Here is a 24,796-nt window from a genome sequence, read left to right on the forward strand (position 1 = left end):
CTTTTGTTCTGATGTACAGAGTAAGCCTGAGGCAAAAGTTTTTGAAACATGCTCGTGCTATGTGTAAGAGAAATCAGGTTTCTCAAATTCAGTGTTATTTTTCCCAGATTAACGTGTCTGTCTAAATGGTTTAAATGTGAATAATCAAAAAGGATGTGTAGCTAATCAGTTGAGTTCATTTAAAACTTGAATTAAAAAATCATTAATAATAGTGCTGTATGTAATGATTTTTTGCATTTTCTTTAATTCAAGTTTATCATCAAAAATGCTAATAATCCAAAGGACATAAAATGTATGTCTTGTAAAATGTAATCAAATGGAATTTTGACAAACAAAATGCTACACAACAAGGTTTACGTTTAAATTAAAACATGGATGAAAAATTGTGACATTGTGACAGAGCAGCTTTAGAGATGAAGTTCATGTCATACAGTGAGATGTATAGCAGATGCTGAAAACACTGTGAGTGTCATGCATGCTTGAGTTTGGGTAGTAGATGAAACTGTGCTATTCATTTACACAGAAACATGCAAACTTTATATTTAAAGTCTTTTTGCACTTTAATATTTACAGACACTAATCCATACTGCAATTTGATTAACTGTACAGCTGTACTTTTGGTTTATTTAAAACGACATTCTGCCGTGTACAGTAAATTCCATTTTTATGACTGCAGTTCATTCGGTATGTTTTGTAGAGCCCTAATCAGGCTTGTAGTGCAAATCTCAAAAACCAAACACTGGAACAGTACTACTGATTGTTTTTTTTTTTGTTTTTTCCCCCCATAATACTTCACACTTTTATGAACTGCTGTAATGACCCCTTTCTATCTGTTCTCTTCTATCAGACACCACTTCGGTAGCAGAGACCAGGCATAACCCCAGCATCGGCGAGGGCAGTGTGGGGGGTCTGACGGGCAGCCTGAGTGCCAGTGGGAGCCACATGGAGCGTATTGGAGCAATGAGAGACAACCTGAGCGAGAACGCCAGCACTATGGCCCTCGCCGGGGCCAGCATCACTGGCAGCTTGTCAGGAAGTGCCATGGTCAACTGCTTTAACAGGTCGGTGACACTGTCTGCATGTCATTTTGTGCACTGTTATTGACCAAAAATGGCCTTTATTTTTTAATGGCATGTATTTTGAAATCCAAGTGTGATGTGACTCTGTGGACATACTATAAAGTTCAAAATGCAAAGCATCCACCAGAATCCCAAAAGACCGATAAACATTTTAATTTGAACAAATGGCTGTTCAGACTGACATGAACATTCGCATTTGTGTTTCTGGGGCCCCCAACACTGCACATGTTGAATGTGTCCTCACACACCCATTTCAGGTCTTTGACTCTCTTCTAATGCGCTGATGACCTGAATCAGGTGTGTTTGATTTAAAGAGACATGCAAAAAGTAAAAGCAACAGGGCTGAGAAACACTGGTCAAGGCAACAGATTTTTTTTAACATAGCTGTGTTTTAATGTCTTTTCCATCGCACAGCAAGAAAACTAGCCAGCCAATAGGATTCATGCTTCTGGTCTCATGCCCAGAACCTCTGCTATTATATAAAACCATGACTTGGTGTCGCTCATGAACACAGTATTTAGGAAGATGGAAGATCATTCACATGGACCGACCATCACATAAAGAGTACACATGTTTTATGCAGGCTATGCACACAAGGAGATCTAACAGCTGGATTTGCCCAAGTTTGTGAGACTTGTCACATTTTCCCCCGGTTTCACAGACAAGGCTGAAGCCTACTCCCAGTCTAAAATCTTAAAATATGTAAGTGTCATTGTTTTGTCTCAAGACCAGTAAAGCACACTAGTAATGTTTTTTTCTAAGGCACGTTTATAAAAACTACTTAAATGTTTTAATTGAACTCTGGCTTAATCCTAAACCCTGTCTGTGAAACTGGGCCTAAATGTTTGTTAGATATTCAAAGACTTGCGTATTTGAGAATTGGTCCCTAAACTAAAGTGTTATCAAATAAAGTAGTATATTGTTTGCCTTTCAGTTATTAGGCTGCTTCCAACACTTATCGACCAAACAGGAAATCTTCCTGGCTGGTAATTAAAAAAATTAAAGAAAATAAATTTCAATTATATTGGTCAACCACTAGTTATTTAATAACCACCATAGTGAATACAGTAATCTCAACAGCTGTTAGAAAACCTGTAAATACGATTGGACCTCTCAGCAGGTCTCAGAAATGGAAAGCTGTGCAGCACTTTTGTGTAGCAGGCTAACAGGGGTATTTCAGTTTTTCCAAAAATAACCTAAAGTCTAATGTTTTCACGCAATGGTCTGAACAGACAAACTGCATGTGAAAATTAATGTAGACATTTGGATCCGTTAACAGGCCATAAAGGGGTCATATAACGATGCTAAAAATAACATTATTTTGCGTATGTGGTGTAATGCAAATTTTAACGTGGTTTAAGGTTAAAACACATTTTCCACATACTGTACATTAGGGATGTTCATTTCGGTTATTTTTCCTAACTGACAACTGACGCTCGTTAACCGATTATTAACCGTTAACCGATAAGATTATTTTAAATTGGAACTAAAATTAAATTAGAATAAGTGTCTGTGACCCATTAAAAATACTAACATTTGTTTTCCGGGGATTCATTTTACATGTGCAAAAAGCAGTAAACAACCCTAACCTTTTACAATTCCGATTATCTTCATGACTAAAAGGAGTAGTTGCTTCCACTGTTAGAAGGAAAAATAAATAAAAATCAAGTGATTGCTCCAGCGCCGCATGCGCGCACACGGTTAAGCATTCTACTTTGACAATGCAGCCTGTTCATTATCATTATAAAAAAACAATCAGTCAAACATTATGGGAAAAAGAAAAAAAAAACACTGCTCAGTTTAAATATGTAGTAAAATCTGTGCCGTTAAATTATCACCGTACCGCCGTGAAGTTATGCAAAACATTTTGTTTTACGTGGGTATTGGAACGCGAGTGAAGTAGGCCTGTACATAAAAGGTAAATAATATTTTGGCATTCAAATACATCGCGAATATGGAAACATTTGATTTTGTCGAATGAGAGACCCAACATTGGTTTCAGTTTCGTTTTAGCCTTAATTCGTTTTGGTTTGTCGCTATAGCTTCTTATATTTTTAATTCTTGCTCTTTCCTAAATAGCCTACTGTTAATTGAAAGGATTTGTTGTGGAGTGAGGGGAACTAAAATAGCATAGCTATGTTTACAGTGTTTATTATAATATTTGTAATTCGCGTCGGCCTATTTCTGAATGAAATAATAAAATGCGACTTATAGGCTTATGTTTTTTTACTCTCTCTAAAAACTTTTTTTTTATTTTTTTTTTTATATATATAAATACGCGTAGCTTATTTTAACCATGCAGTAAACCTTTTAAAATATCTTGATAAATTACTAAAAAAAATAAATAAGTGACTTTAAACCGTTTAATCGGTATTAAATTGTATTAATCGGTCAGAATTCTTATCGGTCGGTTAACGGTTAAAATGAACATCCCTACTGTACATTATTGTTGCTCCTCTCTGCCCACCTTTCTGAAACGCATCGATTTTTACAAAGCTCATCGTTCTAAAAAGCGTGGTGTGCTCTGATTGGCCAGCTATCCAGTGCGTTGTGATTGGCCGAATACCTCAAGCGTGTGACCAAAATGTTACGCCCTTTACCATATTTGGAAACACACTGCTTCTCCACAAAATGGCAGCAATGGCAAAAATACTACAGCGAAAATAAAAGCTACGCCTTCTTTGCGTAAACATATGGGTGGTGTTATGCAAATCTTCGTGTTTAAATGAGGCGTTTTAGGAAGGCATGGGACGAGTCTTAACTTTAATAAAGAATATCTCTTTGGGTTTGAGACTTTAGTCTTTGCAACTTTACGGATCATATATATGCACAAACAGCTTGTAACACTCCAAAGACAAAGGAAAACATAAAATCGCATCATATGACCCCTTTAAATGTGCTGTTTGTGTTTCTCAGGTTGGAAGTTCAAGCTGATGTTCAAAAGGAGCGTTGCAGTCTGAGCGGGGAGTCCGGCACCGTCAGTCTGGGGACAATCAGTGACAACGCTAGTACCAAAGCAATGGCTGGATCCATTCTCAACGCCTACCTGCCTCTGGACAGGTCTGTGTTCATATAACCAAAAGAATGTAAGGTGGCTCAGTGATGGAGCTTGAGCTGTCATTAGCCCCTTTCACACACAAAGACTTCACTGGAAAATTACTGCTAAATTGCTGTAAAGAGATCATGTGTGAACAGGACCTTTTTAAAAATACCGGTAAATTCGGTATGAGAAATTGTAACATTACCAGTAATTTGCCGGAATTCTGCTGTGTGTGAACACTGTATGAGCTCGTACAAGTTCAGGACACTCTGATATAAGTCTACTCCGGGCCAATCCAGAGCTGTTGAAATTCAAACTGCAGATGCTCTGGCCCAATCATAACATTCTGACGCATTTACTCCACGCTGTGTTTGTGTTAATGCGATGTCTCTGGCCCAAAAGAAGCTGCATGAATGTAAACGTTTGACACAAAAATGAAAACATCAACAAAAACACTGATCGCGTATACCCCTTCATGTTTACAAACACAAATGATTTCTGGTTAATGATGCCACAGAATTTACCGGTAATTTGAAACCGATTTGTGAATGGTGCTTTACTGGAAAAAAAGACGGAACGCCATTGCCAATGAACAGTGTGAACAGCACATTTGTGATCCTGGACCACAAAACCAGTCATAAGTGTCATAAGATTAGGATAGGACTATATTTGGCTGAGATGCAACTATTTGAAAATCTGGAATCTGAGGGTGCAAAAAAAATCTAAATATTGAGAAAATCGCCTTTGAAGTTGTCCAAATGACGTTACTAATCAAAAATGAAGTTTTTATCTATTTACAGTAGGAAACTTACAAAATATCTTCATGAAACATGATCTTTACTTAATATCCTAATGATTTTTGCATAAAAGAAAAATGGATCTTTTTGACCCATACAATGTATTGTTGGCTATTGCTACAAATATACCCGTGCTGCTTACTGTATGAATGGTTTTGTGCTCCAGGGTCACATTTTTTTAATTTACCGGTAAAGTCGTTCCGGTAATTTTGCGTCAGTTTACTGGTATTACTGCATGAAAGGGCCTATTAACAGCAGACGTTGTTGTGCAGCAGGGATGGGAGCAGTATGGAGGTGCAGGTGGATGTGGAGTCCAAGCGAGGGAAGCTCAGGCACCACAGCGGCAGCAGCAGTATGGATGACGGCAGCAGCGGAGGACACGGGCCCGGTGTTTGTCCCTCTGGCTGTCCCCACGAGGGCAAGTGCGTTACCTCTCGCTGGGCCAAGGAGCCGTCCTCCACCTCTTCCTCCTCCTCCGGCAAGAAGAGCAAAGGCAAGCTGCGCAAAAAGAGCGGTGGAACCAAGATCAACGAGACGCGAGAAGACATGGACGCCCAGCTGCTGGAGCGCCGCAGCACCAACTCCAGCGAGTTAGACTCGCCCTCTCTGAGCGGCAGCCTGCCGTCTGTGGCCGACTCGCACTCCAGCCACTTCTCAGAGTTCAGCTGCTCCGACCTGGACGCCTGCAGACCGCCCTGCTACGAGTCCACCGCCCGACATCCCAACACGGCCGGAGCGGTCAGCCCGCTTCCAGAGGTCGAGAACGACCGGCTGGAGAACTGTCCTGCTTCTGGGACCCTCCCGCAAGCTGCGGTCACCCCTCTGACCCCTGACGGGGCGGCAGAGCGCCCGCTATGCTACATTGCGGAGGAGAATGTGAGTTTAATATGCACGGCTGATGTGGGCCAGAGTTCGCCTAAAGAACGCAATAACAACCTTCCTCAGCCGACTAGCCCTGTGCGTAACGCCTGCATTCAAACAGAGATATAAGCAGACACACACATGCTAGCTTTCACAGCTAACCTTTATTACCAAGGATTGAAGATTTTAAAGCTCGTTTCATGGAGGTTTAACATCCCGGTTGGTTGATTTGTTTTCGAATGTTGGAGAAGGAGCGCCACTATTTACATTGGTCAAGGGCAGGATGCGCCTCAAGGTTTCAGAAAGCTCGCTGTGACCGAAGCTTACCGTTTGATCGACAGTCGGTCAGTGCTTACAGTTGGACCCAAGCTCGGATAAGATTCAGAAAGGCAACAGATGAATGTAAGGCGGCAAGTGATGCACAGAGACGGATGATGATGCTGATGTAGCTGTCAATCACACATGCCTCTGTTTCAGTGTTTAGTGTCGCCTCACCGGTGAGGAGTGAGTGCGTAGATAAAGCGTGTACAGCTCGTTTTTCACCCCAAAATTAAAAGGAAAGAAGAGAAATATCATTCCTTGCATACCGGAAATGAAGCCTCTGTTTAGGACGTGCTTGATTTGTGACATTCATGTTAATTAAAGGGATAGTTAACCCAAAAATGAACATTCTGTCATCATTTACCCTGATGCTGTTTCAAACCTGTATTTCTTTCTTCTGTGGAACATAAAAGAAGATTTTGAAGAATTTTGGTAACCAAACAGTTTTGGTTCCCATTGACTTTCATTATGTTGCCCAAAAATACAACTGGAAGTCAATGGAAACCAAAACGGTTTGGTTACAAACATTCTTCAAAATATCTTTTATGAACTCGTACAGGTTTGGAACAACGTGAGGAGGATGAGTAAATGATGACTGATTTCTCATTTTTGGGTGGACTATTGCTTTAAGCACATTTTCTCCCTCTTTCTCTTTATTGTAGTATAGTTTTTGTAATTCCTGGTTATTCTTTACTAGATTCTTAATGCTAATAAAACAGTATTATTGCTGTAAAAAAAAAAAAAAAAAGAGAGAGAAAAAATCAGCAGTACAAATGCTACCATTATTTAAATGTATCTAATTTTTGCACTACAGTAATAAGATTTTTTTTTTCCCAATACAGTCATTCGAATTGCTTAACTTTCATGAAAATGTCTCACACCTTTATCGTTTCTACAAATAGGCTTCATTTTCTTTAAATGTAATTTCTTATTCCATAATTTTGGACTGGAATATGACCATGACGCGTTTTTGACAGATACCGTGCGACTTACCTGTGTATTCAGGAGCACCTTCACTACACATGTACACACATATACTCTCAGTTAGCCAGCATATAGCTTTAGTTGGAGGAGTCTGCGACTATTCAGAGGCGACGAGGAAGTCTGGAGGGATCCAATGCTCTTATCGAGATGTTGATACAAGATGAGCCCATGAGGGACCAGGCAATAGTAGATATCCCTTTCACAGCAGTGATTCTTGTACATGATTGCGTTTTACTTTTTTTGGGGCTTATTTTCATTTCTCTCGTCTGCTGTCACTGCGTTTTTTCCATTTTTGGGAAAAGTAGAAGCCACTGCTTCAGTGAAGAGCTGGATGAAGCCGTGTCGCGCCCCCTGCTGGTAGGACAGGGAACTTGACCAAACCCTTTCATGGGAGGGAGAGTCTGGCCTGTTTAAAAAAATTTAAAAAAAATAAAAGTGGTCCTTGCAAAGCCAAGTCCATAATTGGCTATTATGGATGCAATGGGTTTAAAACAAAAAAAAAATTCAACTACTTTCATTGTAAAGGCTATGATGGTAATCACAGTCAGGTTGTTTCAACTGATTAAGTGATTATTATTAATTTTATTTTTTTTTTATCTGTATTGACTCATGGTGCCTTTTGGATCATAGATGAACTACATTTGTTTTCCGGTTTGTGTCTTATGAATTCAAATGTATTGGATGAGGCTGCGTTGAATGTTAGCGAGGCGGCGTAGCATCGTTTCCTAGCGTCCCTGTGCTAAACGCCTACCAAAGACAGCACTCAGGCTCACTGCTGACGACGACTCCTGCACACTTCAACACACTCACAGTTTACAGACGCCTGCTCGGACTCGTGTGTTTGCACTGTTCATCGGCTTCATTTCTGTTGGTCTTTCTTGCTGCCGTTCTGGTGCTGCTCCGTAATCTCTCGGGACTGATCCAATGCCACAAGCTGCTTTGTTTTTGTTCCTTCTATTTCTTTAGTGGTTTTTTTTTCTTATGTTTTGAGCCTGCCCATATCTGTACGAATATTATTTCAGAGGCTAGGGCCAATTGATTTCTAACTTGTTCAAAACAGCTTGTTATTTGTATATTTGCTTTATAATATGCGTGTAAATGCATATCTAAATGAAAATAAAAACATGAATCCAGATATGTGGTCTCTGTGTTTGCTATGTAAGATGTAATTATGTGTAGGTGTATGGATAGAACTGCATATGTAGAGTGGGGTGTGAAATATTAGCATAAGAGTTTGAGTGAAAAGTTAAATGTATTGATTTGGTTAATATTATATGTCAGCTCTCAAGTTGACCTCAACAAAACATAATGACCATGTGACCCCAGCATTATTTGAGATCCAATAAGCAGCTTGGGATATGTTCACTTTTTGTGTATGGAGTTAAAGTCACAGATCTCCTACGTTTAATTTATGACCTAATAATCTTACATAATTATTTTCAAAGTTAAACTTATTTATTTTCAGGTTTAAATAGAAAAACAAAAGCAGATTGTTCTGAAACAGATTAATAAATGCTGTAAAAGATTTTGTCTTGGCTATTTCAAATGGAAATTCGTAATTACTGAATTTAAATCAAATTTATATATAAAATTTTACATATATTATAAACATAAGTATAAAGTTTGGGGTCTGTAATTATTTTTTATTCAGCAAGGATGCATTAAATGATCAAATGTGACTGTAAAGACCATGTTACAAAATATCATTCAAATAAATGATTTTTTATTCATCAAAGCATAAAAAAAAAAGTATTGTGATTTCCACAAAAATATTAAGCAGCAAATCAGCATATTAGAATGATTTCTGAAGGATCATGTGACACTGAAGACTGGAGCAATGATGCTGAAAATTCAGCGCTGCATCACAGAAATAAATTACATTTTAAAATATATTCAAATAGAAAAATAGTTATTTTAAATTACAATAATATTTAATGTTTTTACTGTATTTTTGACTATCTTTTAATGAACTTTTAAACCTTAAAAATATCTTACCAACCCCAAACTTTAAATAGTAGTGTACATTTGGGACACTGTTTGTTGCTTAATATTTGCAGTGGTCTGCGATTCTGAAACACTTGTTATATTATTTCAAAAAATAACCATGTCTAATGGCAAAAATATTTCGCCTAATAGTTTATAAAGCCATTTATTTAGCTGATGCAAATTTATTTATCTGAAACATATTTCTTTTGCTGACATCCCAAAGAAAAACCACATCTAATGTTATTGCACATTCATACCATGTAGGATCTTGTGTTTTATCTATGCATATTGAGACAATGGTTGGGCTGAAGGCTGGAAGATGTCCAAAACAATTACACTACACGAGCTACATGTATGCATATATTACACAATACAATGAAATAGCTATTAAAAATATATTAAATCCTGAGAAATGAGATAACTAAATGTAGCAAATCAAATTCCAATACAATTTCGTCTGAGAGTGTTAAATCACTCCATATGTGAGCCACAGCTTCTTTTAAAAGGCACATTCTCTCTCATACACTCGACAACCGTCCCATCATAACCCGAGAATCCCGTTTGTTTCACGCTTCCCAGCCGTGCCATGCTCACACGTGCCTACTGAAGCCAGAGTTACAGAGTATGAACCATTTGCATGCTTTGTATTGTCAGCATTGCATCAGACAATATTCCTAGAAGAAGGTGAGATGAGTGTTTGCTGGAAGGGAAACTTTAGTTGCGGCGCATGACAGTCTAAGGATGAGTGGACCCTCGTGGCGGGACTGTGGGACCCGTGAGCTGGAATTCTCAAGCTCGCTGGATCCGCTGTGTCTGGCTTTAATGAAGGAGGGTCTGTTCTTCCTGTAGCTCTCTGTTCATTTCATCCTTTATTGCCTCGATGTCAACCTGCAGAGAGGAAACAGTCATAGTCAGCATCATGTATGTCACATTGAAGCCAGTTGTTGCCATTGAAGTGCTACATTTGGTGTATACGCTGAACCTCGAGAGAAAGATACAAAATTGCAACGTGCAAACTCTGAATTATGAGAAAAAGACTGAATTTGCAAGATATAAACTCGGACTTCTGAGAAAAAAAAAAAAAAAAGGCGGAATTTGAGATATAAACTGAGAATTGTGAGAAAAATTTCTGAATTTGCAAGATACAACCTCAAAAAAATAAAAAAATAAAATAAAAATCTGAAATAAATTCAAAATATCAAATAAATAAATTCTGAAATAAATTCCGAAGTATGAGAAAAAAGTTGGAATTTGTGAGATATAGACTCAGAATTGTGAGAAAAAGTCAGAATTGTGAGATGCACAGAATTCTTTCTGCCACAGAATAAAAAATTTAAAAGTTAATTGTGACTTTTTGTCACAGTTCTTACTTTTCTTGTCAGAAGGTTATATATAAAAAGAGAAAATGTTTCAATTACCTTTTTTATTTTTTCTTCTGTGGCGTAAACGGGCTTCCATACGTTTCTCTGTGTTGTAGTATGAACATTATTCTCACGGAATTAGAACGATCATTAAAACTTTAGTTATTGCTATAGTTACCATCGTTGGTGTGAACGGGCCTGTTGTTGCTAAACAAGATACACATATTTTGCAGAAAATATGAGTTCTGTCTTCTTGTGCATAACTCCCCACCATGATGTTGTAGGTGGTTGCCAATATACGTTGCCCATGTATTCTGAGTAGTTTGTGTCTGTTAAATTTATCTTGGTCTCTAGATATGAGCCACAATCCTCTCTCAATGAGACTTTTTTTTGTTTTTTTTTGTGAGAAACATAAAAGTTCAAGAACATAAAAAAAAAGTTGCTCTGTATGTATCATTCATATCTGCTGCATAAACACATGGTTATGAGCCAAAGTTTAGTACTTAAGGAACAGGGATTTGTTTGGTTATGAGCAATAACCGTAATAATGACCCTTGCCTCAGTAAACACCGCTAATCAGCTAAACCTAAGATTAAAGTTCACTGAGGTACCATGGCTGATTATAGCGGCTGTTAGATAAATAGTGGTTAATGTGTTTTCAGGTTTCTGGTTTTTATTACACACTTTCTATAATACTTAAATGATCCATTGCTGCATTCTGCAATCACATTTTTATAAACTTAGTATAAAATAGTTCTGGTCCCAGTCTGTTCATTAGTGGTGGGACTCTTTCTGCAGGTCTCACCAGCAGGTGGCGGCGAGTCAGTGAACGATTCACTCAACCGACTCATTCAGAACACTGATTCATTTACGGTTGAACCACTGATGTCACATGGATTATTTTAACGATGTCCTTGCTACGTTTCTGAGCCTTGCTTGTTTAAGGACCCTTGCTGTCTATGGGAGGGTCAGAGAGCTCTCGGAATGCATCAAAAATATCTTAATTTGTGTTCTGAAGATGAACGAAGGTCTTATGAGTTTGGAACGACATGAGGGTGAGTAATTAATGAGAACATTTTCATTTTGGGGTGGAGTAACCCTTTAACTTTATGTTTACTGAATAACAGTGATATTGATTAAACAAATATGTAGGCTAAACTGATTAAACGATTGCTGCACCGTGTCCTAATAACGCGATGCGACGATGAGCAACAGCAGCTTCTATTTTGTAATTGTTACTGGGACGTCGCGGCTGACAGGTCATTGATTATCTCAGATACGTTTTTTGTACAGTACTAAAATTGTTTAATTTGAGTTCGAATATCATTTTGCGTGACTTTAATAGACAATAGATAATAGATAATTTACCTGGGATCCTGAAAACAAGTCAACAAGAACCTTCAATCTGTAAACTGTGTAAACATACAACTGTATTTAAAAACAAATATTGTATCACTTACTGAGTATGTATTTTGAATAATGTTAAAATTGTTTACATTTTTGTTACAAGTTGGAGACAGCGCTTGCAGAGATAGCTCCGCCCACACACTCTTCTGATTGGCTGTGGTTTGTAGTCACTCCTGTAACATGTGGCGACTGGCCAGACCAATTCCACTTCAAATAAATATTTCCATCCAAGGTTTCCATCATTTTAGGCAGTTCTTATCATGCTGATGTACAGTATCTCACAGAAGTGAGTACACCCCTCACATTTTTGTAAATATTTTATTATATCTTTTCATGTGACAACACTGAAGAAATGACACTTTGCTACAAAACTGAGTGTACAGCTTGTATAACAGTGTAAATTTGCTGTACCCTCAAAATAACTCAACACACAGCCATTAATGTCTAAACCACTGGCCACCCCTAAGTGAAAATGTCCAAATTGGGCCCAAAGTGTCAATATTTTGTGTGGCCACCATTATTTTCCAGCACTGCCTTAACCCTCTTGGGCATGGAGTTCTCCAGAGCTTCACAGGTTTCCACTGGAGTCCTCTTCCACTCCTCCATGACAACATCACAGAGCTGGTGGATGTTAGAGACCTTGCACTCCTCCACCTTCCATTTGAGGACGCCCCACAGATGCTCAATAGGGTTTAGGTCGAAATGAGGGAACGAGACATTGCTGTTATTGCCGTGTCACCGAGCTCAGGATCTTAGAATGCCAAGTTGCTTCAGTCAAAGATTCTGAATGGATGACGTACAAGCACTGCCTTATATAGAGTGGGATCCCGCTCATATTTCGCTCGCTTGAACGTCATTGGCCAGTTTTACTGGCGTGATTCAATAAGGCTTCAGTAGTATTCGAGGAAAAGGTATTTCGTATAAAATCCCGCCGTGTCACAGCGATGGAGCCTGGTTCGACAAGATTACTTTTTTGTATTAAAATCAAACAAGCAAGCCCAGCCCAAATAAGAAAGAGTAATGCAAAAGTAACGTAACACATTACTTTATTACGTTATTAGTTACTTTTTTAGCTAATAGCGCAATATTGCAATGCATTACTTTAAAAGTAATGGTGTTGTTCCAAGAAACTGATTTACTACATAGTCTGAACTGTGCTAGTTTTTGTCTCTCCCTACATGTTCGTTGGCAGTGAGACTTTACCTTGAGAATTAGCCAATAGACTCTCTCTTAGCAGGTTAGTCACCATCTCCAGCTCCTGCTCGGCCTCCTGCACATTCGGATCCAACTGCAGTACTTCCTGTAAATCAGTGCTGGCTGACAAGTAGTCCTGAGGGAAAACATACAGACAGCCCATCAAAACTCTGCCTTACTGCACTCATTTCAACACTATTATGATATAAGGTTAGTTTGGTTTGATGTCTGTTGCATGCACAATCATTATTCACAATGTTTTAGATGTTAAATGCACAAAAAATGAAGGAGACATGCTTTCTTATGACTATAAATGGCATATTTGTTGGCAAAATGCAAACCTTCAAGCCTTTGTGTGCTTGTGCCCGTCTGTAAAATGCTTTCTTATTGTTTGGCTCGTTTTGAAGCGCATAATCACAGTCCTGTTTGGCTTCTGCGAAACATTCCAGCTTGAGATAGCACAGCGCTCTGGAAAACACAGCAGACATTTCTCATTCAGCAGTGCGGCCTGACTCTCTCCTCCGGTGTTTTATGCTGGAGTTGTCAGAGCTAATTGCTGACTGAATAGCCTCTTCTGAGCAGCTCCAGTCTCAGCACTTTCTGGAAGGCTCAGGACAACATGTGCAGCTGGTTCACTTCATTGCTACTTTGTAAGTATTTAGCTGCACCAAACTGCAGCTTGTGTTCAGAACAGATTACTAGCGCACTGCTTGCTTCATACTGTACAGTGTATACTATATTATGCATGTACAGTATGCATTATGCAACATTTCAAAAAGCAGTATGCTACTGTTGTTACACGTGCTCTTTTTGTTGGCATGTTTAATTGTTTTAGAAATGAAACATTTATATTGCAATTTTAATTGCATTTTGTGCCAGAATGTCTAAAAAGTTATCAGTATAATATACATACTGCATAAACAGAGTACAAATGCATCTGTCCACTTTTTCAGCACCATTTTTCCCATTCATTTTTCCCGTATGGAAGACGAGTTATAACCAAATCAACCGGTCTTCAAGAGAAAAAAAAATGGACAAAAGGACAAAGGTACAAGACTGCACTTTAATGAGAGAAAGAACTAAGAACTACAATCCCATGATGCATTGCAAATGATGCAATCAAATTAAAAAGGACAGATAGATATAAAACTATTCATTTAAATTTGTATATGTATGCATACATAGGTGTGTGTGTGTATATATATATATATATATATATATATATATATTTCAGTTATCTGATTGGTTGAGATTTCTTTGCAGAATCATGGGTAATGCAGTTTTTCACAATGAATTTGTACTCTGCTGTTTAGCATGATTATTTTAAAAAAAGAACTTGAAATAATTCAAACCGGTGGCTTTAACAAAAGCATTTACCACTGATTAACAACCTACTGTAGCTCACAGTAGGTCTGTATTTAACAGTTTAAAAGTTAATGTCAAAAAAATATTGTGCTTTTCTGAACACAGCATGTGTTTGGCTGATAATAACAGTTGTAACGTGTAGGACAGGTTTACCTGTTAGTGTAGATGGCACATTCATTAGGTTTGATGGCCAGACATTCGCTGTATTTGTCCACAGCACCTTGAAACTGGCCATTCTTCACAAAGTCATTTCCTTCTTGTTTCAGCAATGTGAACCGAGCCTCTTCTTTTCTGGCTGTGGAGAAAGTAGATTTACAGTAGACTTACACTTCTGAATACTTCCCTAAATTATAGAAATCCATTCTATAAGTAATATCAATATAAAAGTGTGAACGTCACAAAACCCGTCAAGAACATGTCTGGGTGATAATTCTCAAAATTACAAAAGCAAACAAACAAGCAAATAAAAATGTAATCAAATTTAAGCACATTTCCCTCCCAAATTCTCATTATTGTAGTGCAACAACAACAGAAACATTTTAATGATGCAAGTAAAATACATTTAAGATCAAAGTTACTGTATTTACAGTACTGAAAATTCAAGGTGAACATATCCTTAATTGTAATGAAATTAATGTCACAACACAAAAAATCTTAATGGTAAAACAAATAAGCTTATTTTTTTTCTTTATGCAAAATATAATTTCCAGTGTTATTTTACTATCGTTTCTATACAATTATAGTATTTATAAATATTTTAGTATTTTATATTATTTTATATTTTCATTTCAGTTTAGGTTTTTTTTCAATGTAATTTTGTTACGTGTTTTTGTCATTTTTATTAGTTTATTTTTTAGCTTTATTTTTTAAATAGTAGTTTTAGTACTTCAAGACAACGTTTCAGATTTTACGTTTTTTTAAGTTTAGTTTTTCATCTAATATTTATATTTATTTTATTTCGGCTATATTTCAATTACCGAAAACAATTTTCTTATAGTTTTTGGTAACAATAACAACACAGCTAAATGTTTTATATTTTTCTGTTGTTTTTGCGGTGAAATGAGACCTGGGCATGTTACTCAAAGGCGGCACACTTCATTACACAGGCTTGTGTCGGTGTGCTTGGCAGGTTTGCAGTGGTTGGTCTCGGAGTGCAGTGGGAATAACATAACATACACCCATGGCTATGACTTCATCTGGCTCAAAGGACAGCAGAGCAAAGGTTGTCCCGTTGTTAATGTGATCGGCGTTGATGTGTGCCGTGTGATCATGTGGGTCTTCCTTTCTCAGGTCAGAATGAAACCGGAGCCGTCTGGTTCCATTACGATGAGAGCTGACTATGTTACACTTTTACATAATTGATTGCCATCAAGCAAGCGCTGTACATCCATGCTGACAAATGCTGTTAGATGCAGGGTGTGAATGAAACGGTTTGCATAATTCTTGTAAACACGTGAACAACAGAAAATTCAGACGTCACACGCAATATCAAACCTAATAAGGCTTCCCAGCGGCCGTTTGTTATGAGTTGTTCAACAGCATTTTTTCTGCATGTATTATTCATCAGCATTGGCCTGCATTTGCAGGTCTTTGGTGTTCTAGCATGGATTTCTGTTTGGAAATGCATTATGTTTTATTGCATGCAGCCCTCTTTCATAACCTCAGCATGAATATCCTAGCTGGTTCTGGTCCGTATCAATAATAAAGCTCAACCTGCTAAAATACAGAATTTACACTGCAGAGGTGGTACAGAAGCACATCTGAGGTGACATTTCCAAAGACTGTTTGATGCTGCTCAGAAATGGCAAGAATGCATTTACACAGCAATTATAGCTATATACTTTAGGGGTTAAGGTGGGTCTGTGCAGGCATTTCATTACTCTCAGCAAATATATGACGCTCTCTAAAGACACGCAGCAAGATCTTTGAGTAATGCCGAGTGCGCCTTCCCTAAAACCAGTTCAAACATAATAAAAACCTTTAATGCAGAGCCAGATTACAGACAGCTCATGAGCCAGCTGCAGTTTGGGTTAAGTTACTGCGAGAAAGTTATTAATTGCTAGCTACAAATTACATCTTTAATGGTGTATAATTAGACATGAGACTGCTCTTTTAATTCTTTCAAATAGATCATATAAAATTGCATATATTATTCTTGAGCTGACCAAACTATTTAAAGGGAGAAGGTTACATATATTTTAACATCAGATGTTAAATTCACTATTGTTTTATACTGAAGTGTGGTAACACTTTATTAACTTTATTGGTGTCATTTATTAACATTATTTTATGTATTAACTGACACGAATGAACAATGACCAATACATTTATTAAACTATTTATTAACCTTTGTTAATGTTAGTTAACAAAAATACAGTCGTTCATTGTTTGTTCATGTTAGTTCACAGTGCATTACATTGATTTTAATAATTAATAATAATAATATTTTAATAATAATCCATTACTTTACTTTTTTAAAGGGAAATGTAATTCAATAACAATAGTAATGCATTACACCCAACACTGGCCAGCTGTACATACAGTATATAACATTACATACATAATATCTCGCAGCTATAATGCACCTTAACTTTCTCTTTTACTATTGTATATGATGAAAAATATTTAAGATTGAATATCTATGCATATACTTTCCTCCGAACACATTCAAAAGGCCATCTGGAGTATGTGATTTCAGTTGTTCCTGTTTGTACATTTAGATTAAATTTCAGTACAAAAGTTATTGATGAATCATCATTGAAACGTTCAAATGCAGATTTCACGCTCAAAGTAATGAATGAGACCCACTTTTAATAACCTTGTAAATATGCAAATAAGATATATATATATATTCAAAGACGGACCTAGGTCAACCCTTTCAGGTGTGAAAGGCACAGATATTAACATATATTTTAACTTTTGGAAAACTATTTTAAACTATACCATCCATGTTCACTTATTGCTCATAACTGAGTCCAAAAACAGTCTCTTGTGTCTGGTATGTGTGTTCTGGTGCGGTGTTAACTCACCCTTCTCCTGCTCGGCTCTGGCGGCGCGGGCCTGCAGAACCTCTGCACTGGGCTCATCTTTACGGTGCTGCTGGGCAGAAAGCGGAACCTTTGGGATCTCTGGAAGCTTCTCTCGCCAGTCAGGACCGTCCTGCTCGATCAGCATTTTAGTGATTCTGAGATCACATCACAAACACAATCAGACAGAACAAATTACTGGAATTTTGACCATTTCACTGCAAAAAAAAAATAACTTCCTTATAGGACATTGAACCCAAAAATGAAAATTGTTCCAAACCTGAAACCAGTTTCTTTCTTCTGCTGAACACAAAAGAAGATCTTTTGAAGAATGTGAAAAAACAAACAGTTTCGGTCCCCATTGACTTCCATAGTACTTTTTCCTATATAATGAAAGTCAGTGGGGGCAGAAACTGTTCGTTTACCAACATTCTTCAAAATATTTCTTTTGTGTTCAGCTGAAGCAAGAAACTCATACAGGTTTAGAAGAACATGAGAGTGAGTAATGAAAACAGAATTTTCATTTTTTTGGGTGAACTATTCCTTTAAGTACTTTGCTCTTGCTTTCTAGTAGAAAAATATAAAGGTCCTTGAAATGAGATGAATTTACTTGAGGAAGAAAAATGTGCAAGTCAACATTTTTAAAAACATTTCCAATTAAAACAAGACTGTACGAAAAAAAATGTGTAGAAAACAGAAAAAGTACTGGTAACTTTTTGCCCACATTCATTATGTTTATAGACATTTGATTAAACCCTAAAACACAATCATGCAATGTGTAATTCAAAATATGGTAAAAACACCTGTGAAAAATCAATATGAAAAATTCCTTTATATTAACAGTACATTGGGCAATATTTGTAGACTTTAAGATGTGAAAAACTGCCAAGAAGCTACTCAAAATATATTGCAAAGAATATATATATATATATATATATATATATATACTTACTGTATATATATACTATATATATACTGTATATATACACTGTGTGTGTGTGTGTGTGTATATTAGTGTTGTCAATCGATTACAAAAAAATAACTAATTAATTGCACATTTTTTTCTGAAATTAATCGCGATTAATCCCACCTAACATTAACATTTTTAATTATACTTTTATATTGCAATAATTTCATATTCAATCTTCAAATTAATGTAGAAACAACTTAAAGTATATATTTTTTTAATGCCATCTTTTTTATGCCTAAAGGCAATCACTGATACCAACTTATGTCTCTATGGATTTTTTTCCTAATATTTAACCATTTAACCATTATAGTATAATTGAGAGCTTTCAATTTAACATTTATTAGACTTTAAAAAATAACTTAAACTTAAGACTTTAAATGAACTTAAAACGATCTTCACATAAACCCATTATAATAAATGTCATATAGCATATACCTGTGCTCTTCAGCAAGAAACTATAGCCTAATTTAATAAAGTTTAATAATCAAACACTAAATTCTAAATTAAATAAAGATAAAGCTTAAAACTACAGAAGTTATCGATTTCCTCTTTTTAATTTTGTTCTTTGATTAACAGACATCACAGCAGCTGGTTATTAGGTTATTTTGGCTGCTTTAAAAACTGCTGCTGCTGTGAAAGTGACTCAGTACATGCAAGCACAGTTTTAAGGCAGCTTTAATCGCCCTCTTTTGTAACTTCATGACTTAACCGACGACAAAACTAAAACATTGCATACTAGTAGTTTCATTTGGGTTTGAATATGATACAGTGGTTTAATATAGCCCAATACAGCGCGCATCGGCACATTTGTGCATGCACTTGAAGAGCACGCGCTAAAAGCACAGTATAACGGCTAGCAGGACAGGAAGATTAGTTTTTACTGACATATGGCCTGACAACATCTCATCTCATCTCATCTCATCTCATCTCATCTCACTGATGTTCTAATGAAGCTCCTGGTCTCCGGTACCGTATCCGGGCTCGTTTGATTCGCGCCTGGCGCTGAAGTGAAGTTTGAAGTGAATTGGAGCGCGTCTGAAAAGCGTCTTTGAGTATGTATATTTTTTTTATAATATATATATATATATATATATATATATATATATTCTTAGTAAATTAACCCTGTTTTAAAGATGTTTGGGCTATTTTGCAGGATGTAGACAATAATAAAAGATTTTTTAGAAAGCTACATTTGTAAACAGTATGGTTTCTAGGCATAGGCGAGCTAGGCGGTCGCCTAAGGCGCCACCAGCTGAAGGGGCGCCAATGAGCGCACGTACTGGCACTATATTTTGACAGGGTTGTGATAAAGAGTGGCACGGTCACCCTGAAATATGATTGCCGCCCCCACTGGATCCCCAACATCATTGGGCTAGAGTACTGTCAATCTGACGATGCCTGTATGCCATTGGATCAGCGCGCTGTCAATTGCTGCCTGATTGTTGCATGCTTGCATTTGGAGCGCTCATCAACGCCATTAGATCAATGGGCTCTGTCAGTGCTTTGGCAAGGTAAAGCTTTCCTTTTTCTTTTTTTTTTGCCATGCAATAAAGCTAAGTTCAAAGGCCAATTTAAAATATTGGTACAGTAAATAAAGTGCACAAAATCAGCATTTTGTTTAGGCAGTATTTGTGGCAGTTAATGAATCGTGTTGCAAGACTTGTCCAAAAGGTGTGCGTTTTTGCGCCAATGCATTGTTAAAGGATCAGCATGTCATTCGCTAAAATTCGCTAATTCACAAGATCAATACATCCTTTATTAAACCGCTTTGTCGAGTTATACATCTTTATAGAGGTGTCGAATTGCTGATCAATTCATTCACTACACAGCACTTAATGGGAGAAGAAGCATCATACACATAGAGGGCAGAGCGTCACGTTATTTAAAGGGGAAGTTCACACTAGAGGTCTGCGCGGGACTGTTTTTTAAATCCCGCTCCCGCCATATATTAACTCTTTGTTCACCCGCTGTCCGCTTTGAACAATTTTCTTCCCGACCCGACCGTTCCCGCTAAATTTAGATCTCGTTTCCAGAATCACACATTTAAATTTCCTCTACTGAAAGAAAGACAGATAGGCTAACAAATAAAAGTGTAGTCTGCACAAATTGTTATTTTATTCGTCTTGTCAAGAGTCTTTTATTGACAGCAAAATGTTTTAAAACACAAAATTCGTTTAACATTTTGCTGCCAACACAGTAGGGAAAAAAAAGTGTCATAGAGCAAATACAAAAATTGTATTCCTTATTTTTATTCGTCTTGTCAGGATACAATTCGTTTAACCTTTACAACACAATAGGAACAAGTGTCGCAGAGGGGGAAAAAATGTAGGTTGTACAAAAATGGCCTATTATAATTTTATTCGTCTTGTCAAAATACTAAATTCGTTTAACATCTTGCTGTAAACACAGTAGCGTAGGAAAAGTGTCGCGGAAGAAAAATAAATAAATTCGACATCGGTCATTTAAAATGATAGGCTAAGCAAAATATAAACAAAACCGAGTTGAGTGTTCTTCAAGGACAGCGCATCCACACTTTGCTCCATCTTTATTCTGCTCTGTCACTCATCGACAGCCTGCCTGTTCTGTCTGCGGGCCGTATGTTCACTGGTAGGCTAGCCTGCTCTGAGCATCATTATGCACATGCTGCGCAGAGACCTCGCAAATAAAACGAAGCACTGGTTGATGCGTGCAGCTCATGCGTAAGTGGAGTGCAGGCTGTACCGGTGCTTGTGCAGATATGCTGTTCTGAAAAGACGTCGGGAACGGGATATTGTTAGACCGCCCGCTCCTGTTCAAATTGCACCAGGGTTACAAGGAATCTGGTCGGGTCAGCCGCGGGAATGCAGACCTCTAGTTCACACCTTAATTAGTATCAAAGGATTAAGTAGCTGCATTGATTACTAATCAGGCTTTTATATGTAGTTTGGGGCAACAAAGGGTTTTATAGGTTCGGCTGAAATAATAATGCAATAACTGACACTTTAAATCAATGTTTCAAGCAACAACAACAAAACAATTGAACAAAAAACAGATAAAGACAAAAAGTAGCCATTGATAGTATCTAAACATGTATCCAAATCCAAATGTAATAAAATTAATTTATGTGTGATTTATGTGTAAATTATGTGCAATGTCTTAGCTACTACGGATTGTTACATAGGGCTATACAGGCATCTAGAGGCAAACACAATGATATTACAGATAATAAATTGTGCAAAATGTTTATCTTAAGTCAATTTACAAATAATACATTCAGATTTGTGGAACTCAATCTCCACAAATCAATGTAGTTACTATAACAACCAATTTGAATGTAACAAGAAACTGGTGTCTGAAAATAATATATATATTTAAAAAAACTCAAAATTTATATATATATATATAATATTTATTGGGGGCGCCAATAGGGATTTCGCCTAGGGCGTCAAATTGGCTAGAAACGGCCCTGTTTGTAAACATAAACATGCCATCCTGGGGCCGGTGAATTGTACCTGTGCACACTGTCGTGAGCCGCCTGCACGCTGATGTCTATCTGCAGGACTGTTTTATAATCCACATAGGCTTTGCTGTAGCGCTCCAGAGACTCGTACGCCATCGCCCTCCGGAGGAGGGGCTTCAGCGAGAAGGGGTGGAGCTCCAGAGCCCTATAAATAAACAGGATGAAACAGAGGATCAAGATCTTTCTCTGATCCTGTGCCCTACAATGAACTCTCTAAATCTACATAGAAAGCCATTCATAAAGCTGCATGTGTTGGAGTCTAAATATTCATGCTCAAATATAATATAAGCTAAAGCTTGTGTAATTTTCTCTTCTTTACCCATAATTTTCCTGTCTTTCCTCTGAAATCTATTATAGGATTAAAGAATGGATGCGTCCAAACAGGACAGCGGAGAGTACAGTATGATTACAAGACTCACTGACTCACTGAAATTTTATTATTTCCCTCCAAAGGAGCAGAACACGGTAACAGACTGCCGGGGATTTTAGTGACGGTTAACCAGTCTGCTGGTAAAGCTCCTTACAGTGCAACTAACGGTGTTGGGTGTTAATCTTTCTGAGACAGTCACACGCACTTGCAGTATTACCTCACACATAAATCCAAGCTAAACGAAGCTCTGATTATTCTGTGAAAGTCTGGCCATTGACTCAGGCCATTGAACAGAGTGAGTATGTAAATGTGTGGTTAACCTGGTGCAGTCCTGAATGCAGTCTGAGCTGTTTCCATCTTTGAGGTAGCAAGCAGATCTATTGGAGTACAGGATACAAAGATCCTCTGGGCTGTCGATACCTGCAAATACAAGCACAGCACTGAAAATAGACCAAGAAAGCAGCTTTAGATCTGCATGGATTCATGTGGGAGGATGGGTTCAGTGTCCAGGCAGCCATTCATGCTGGAATACATTTTGTTTAGTCACCTGGTATCATGTTACAAACCCAAATAGTCATAGAATAAACACTCTGGGGAAGCTGAGGTTAGAAAGACAGTACATCCCTGCTTTCAAAAGACCCATTACGTAACTTTAAAGGGCACACCCACAATGCCAAGTGGCGGAAGTGAGCAGCATTTTTGTTAAACGCTTTCACTTCTGTTTCACAAAAATGCGGCTTAAGTCCCCAACGTGCAATGGATCGATGAACAGCGGTTTTAGACCTTTTCCATGAGACATATAAACAGCAGAGCCTCCCTATGAACCGGTATTGGATTCCCCCCCCCACTGCATTACTCAACACTGCTTAACAGGATCTATGCAATGTTTGCGCAATAGATGCTTTTGTAGTCCACAATACAACATGATTCATTTAAATGTGCTGGTTAATTTGGAACACCCAGTACTTTTAAGTCAATAACAGTCACCAAAAACTATTTATGCACACATATAATATATAATATTTCAACATAAATACTTGTACCCCACCAGAGTCATTGAAATATGGTGCTTCATTTGAAAAATCCAGTACTTTTAAGTCAGTATACTATAAAAGTATCAAAATATTGTCACCTTGCCAAAAAGGCATTTTCCTGAAACCAAAATCTGTATTATTAATATTAATTTCAATATACTTAAATGAAATACTTTATCCCACCAGAATATTTAAAAAACCAACTGCTTTTAAGTCAATATACTATAAAAACAACCATAGCCGTGCCAAAACAATCACCTTACCAAAACATACCATCTTGGTAACACCAAAATATGTTACATTTTAAATAAAATAAATCTGTTAAATAATTAAAGTTACTTTAACACAAATACTTGTACCCAGCCAGAATGATTCATTTAAAAAAAAAAAAAAGAAACACCAAAAATAGATAAATAGACTATTTTAACACATACATAATTATTTTGAGATAAAAACCTGAATGGTTAAAAATCCTTTCAAATCTGTATGTAAGTATAATATGCCAAAAATAGCATTTTGGCGACACCCAAAATCTTTCAAATATACTATTTCAATGCACATATATCATAAATAATTTCAAGATAATTAAAAACAAAATTCTAGCATCCCAGCAAAATCATTAAAAAGCAGTAGTTCTATGTCAGTGTACTAAAGCAATGATTACTTTGCCAAAATATTCGCCTTACCAAAAATACACAATCTTGGTAAGACCAAAGACTGTTATATCTGCTCTTTTAACACAAATGTCATGTCTGATTTTGACAGCAAGTACTAAAACAGAATATTTGTACTCTACCAGCTTCTATACATCCGTCGATGGCCTGTGTGTATTTTTCCAGCGCATCCCCGAACTGTCCATTTTTGAACAACATATTGCCCTCATTTTTGAACCTGGCTAGAGGAGGAGGAAGGGCCCCACACGGGGCATCCAGATTACAGCTCTCCCTGGCAGTGCCACTGTGCGCCGGACCAGAGCCCTGAGGCTCATCCTGGTTCTTGCCGGCTGGAAGGTTGCCATTCACTGCCGGGCTCTTCCCTTGGACTTCCTTTGAGTTGGCTGTGTTGTTTCCATGGCTCCTCTTGTGCCCCGGGGTCCCAGGTTGAGAGTGCGGGCCCCCTCCCTCTCCGTGACCGGGGGCCTTCTTCTGTGAATTCCCCATGGCTGCCCTCAGTCCCTACCACAATACAGCGAGCTCTCGTCCTCACACACACACTCATACACTCTCTCGCTCTCTTCCTGTTCCCTGCGCACTGTGAGGCTGAGCCAGAAGCGGGAGGACACGCCTCCTGCGGGGCGCACTGTGACATCACGCGGGGGGAGGGGCTGCGGAGCTGCTGCAGAGTGGGGGAGGTTTCCTGTGAAACAGCAGCCAGACGAGTTCAAATGGCCCTGCTGGATTTCATCGTGCGGAAAATCAGCTGCAGAGCCCTTCAGCTGACACTGCTCGGGATCTCTGCGCTCTTGAAGTTTATTGTTCGTGTTATGGCTTCTGAGCGACTTT

At 37.7% G+C, this 24,796-nt stretch overlaps 2 protein-coding genes and 1 long non-coding RNA gene across 5 annotated transcripts in view; 2 read left to right on the top strand and 1 right to left on the bottom strand.

Moving 5' to 3' along the window:
- rnf19a (ring finger protein 19A, RBR E3 ubiquitin protein ligase) overlaps positions 1-8,217 on the top strand; it is a 33,186-nt gene extending 24,969 nt beyond the window's left edge. Inside the window, exons 8-10 of one of the 2 annotated variants that reach the window (XM_058752855.1) lie at positions 848-1,061; positions 3,996-4,139; positions 5,189-8,217. In XM_058752855.1, coding sequence (XP_058608838.1) covers positions 848-1,061; positions 3,996-4,139; positions 5,189-5,906 — 1,076 coding nt within the window. In that variant the 3' untranslated portion in view covers positions 5,907-8,217. The remainder of the gene's footprint in view (positions 1-847; positions 1,062-3,995; positions 4,140-5,188) is intronic. The other variant, XM_058752856.1, reaches the window with a different exon arrangement.
- Positions 8,218-8,788: 571 nt separating this feature from the next.
- Positions 8,789-24,588, bottom strand: spag1a (sperm associated antigen 1a). 2 transcript variants are annotated; one of them, XM_058752858.1, is made up of 8 exons: positions 24,091-24,582; positions 22,581-22,680; positions 21,883-22,035; positions 17,425-17,579; positions 14,549-14,690; positions 13,372-13,498; positions 13,040-13,166; positions 8,789-9,956 (listed from the first exon to the last, which is right to left on the bottom strand). In XM_058752858.1, the coding sequence occupies exons 1-8, from the start codon at positions 24,452-24,454 to the stop codon at positions 9,952-9,954; spliced, it is 1,173 nt and encodes a 390-aa protein (XP_058608841.1). In that variant the 5' UTR covers positions 24,455-24,582; the 3' UTR covers positions 8,789-9,951. The 2 variants fall into 2 exon arrangements, with proteins under 2 accessions (XP_058608841.1, XP_058608840.1); XM_058752857.1 differs by lacking the exon at positions 8,789-9,956 and adding an exon at positions 12,140-12,787 and having other exon boundaries at positions 24,091-24,588.
- Positions 13,507-24,228, top strand: LOC131525363 (uncharacterized). The gene is made up of 3 exons (XR_009267198.1): positions 13,507-13,680; positions 13,984-14,078; positions 24,094-24,228. It is a non-coding gene; the product is annotated as an uncharacterized LOC131525363 (long non-coding RNA).
- Positions 24,589-24,796: the final 208 nt, after the last annotated feature.

This window comes from Onychostoma macrolepis, chromosome 19, assembly GCF_012432095.1.
Source record: "Onychostoma macrolepis isolate SWU-2019 chromosome 19, ASM1243209v1, whole genome shotgun sequence".
Lineage (NCBI taxonomy): Eukaryota > Metazoa > Chordata > Actinopteri > Cypriniformes > Cyprinidae > Onychostoma > Onychostoma macrolepis.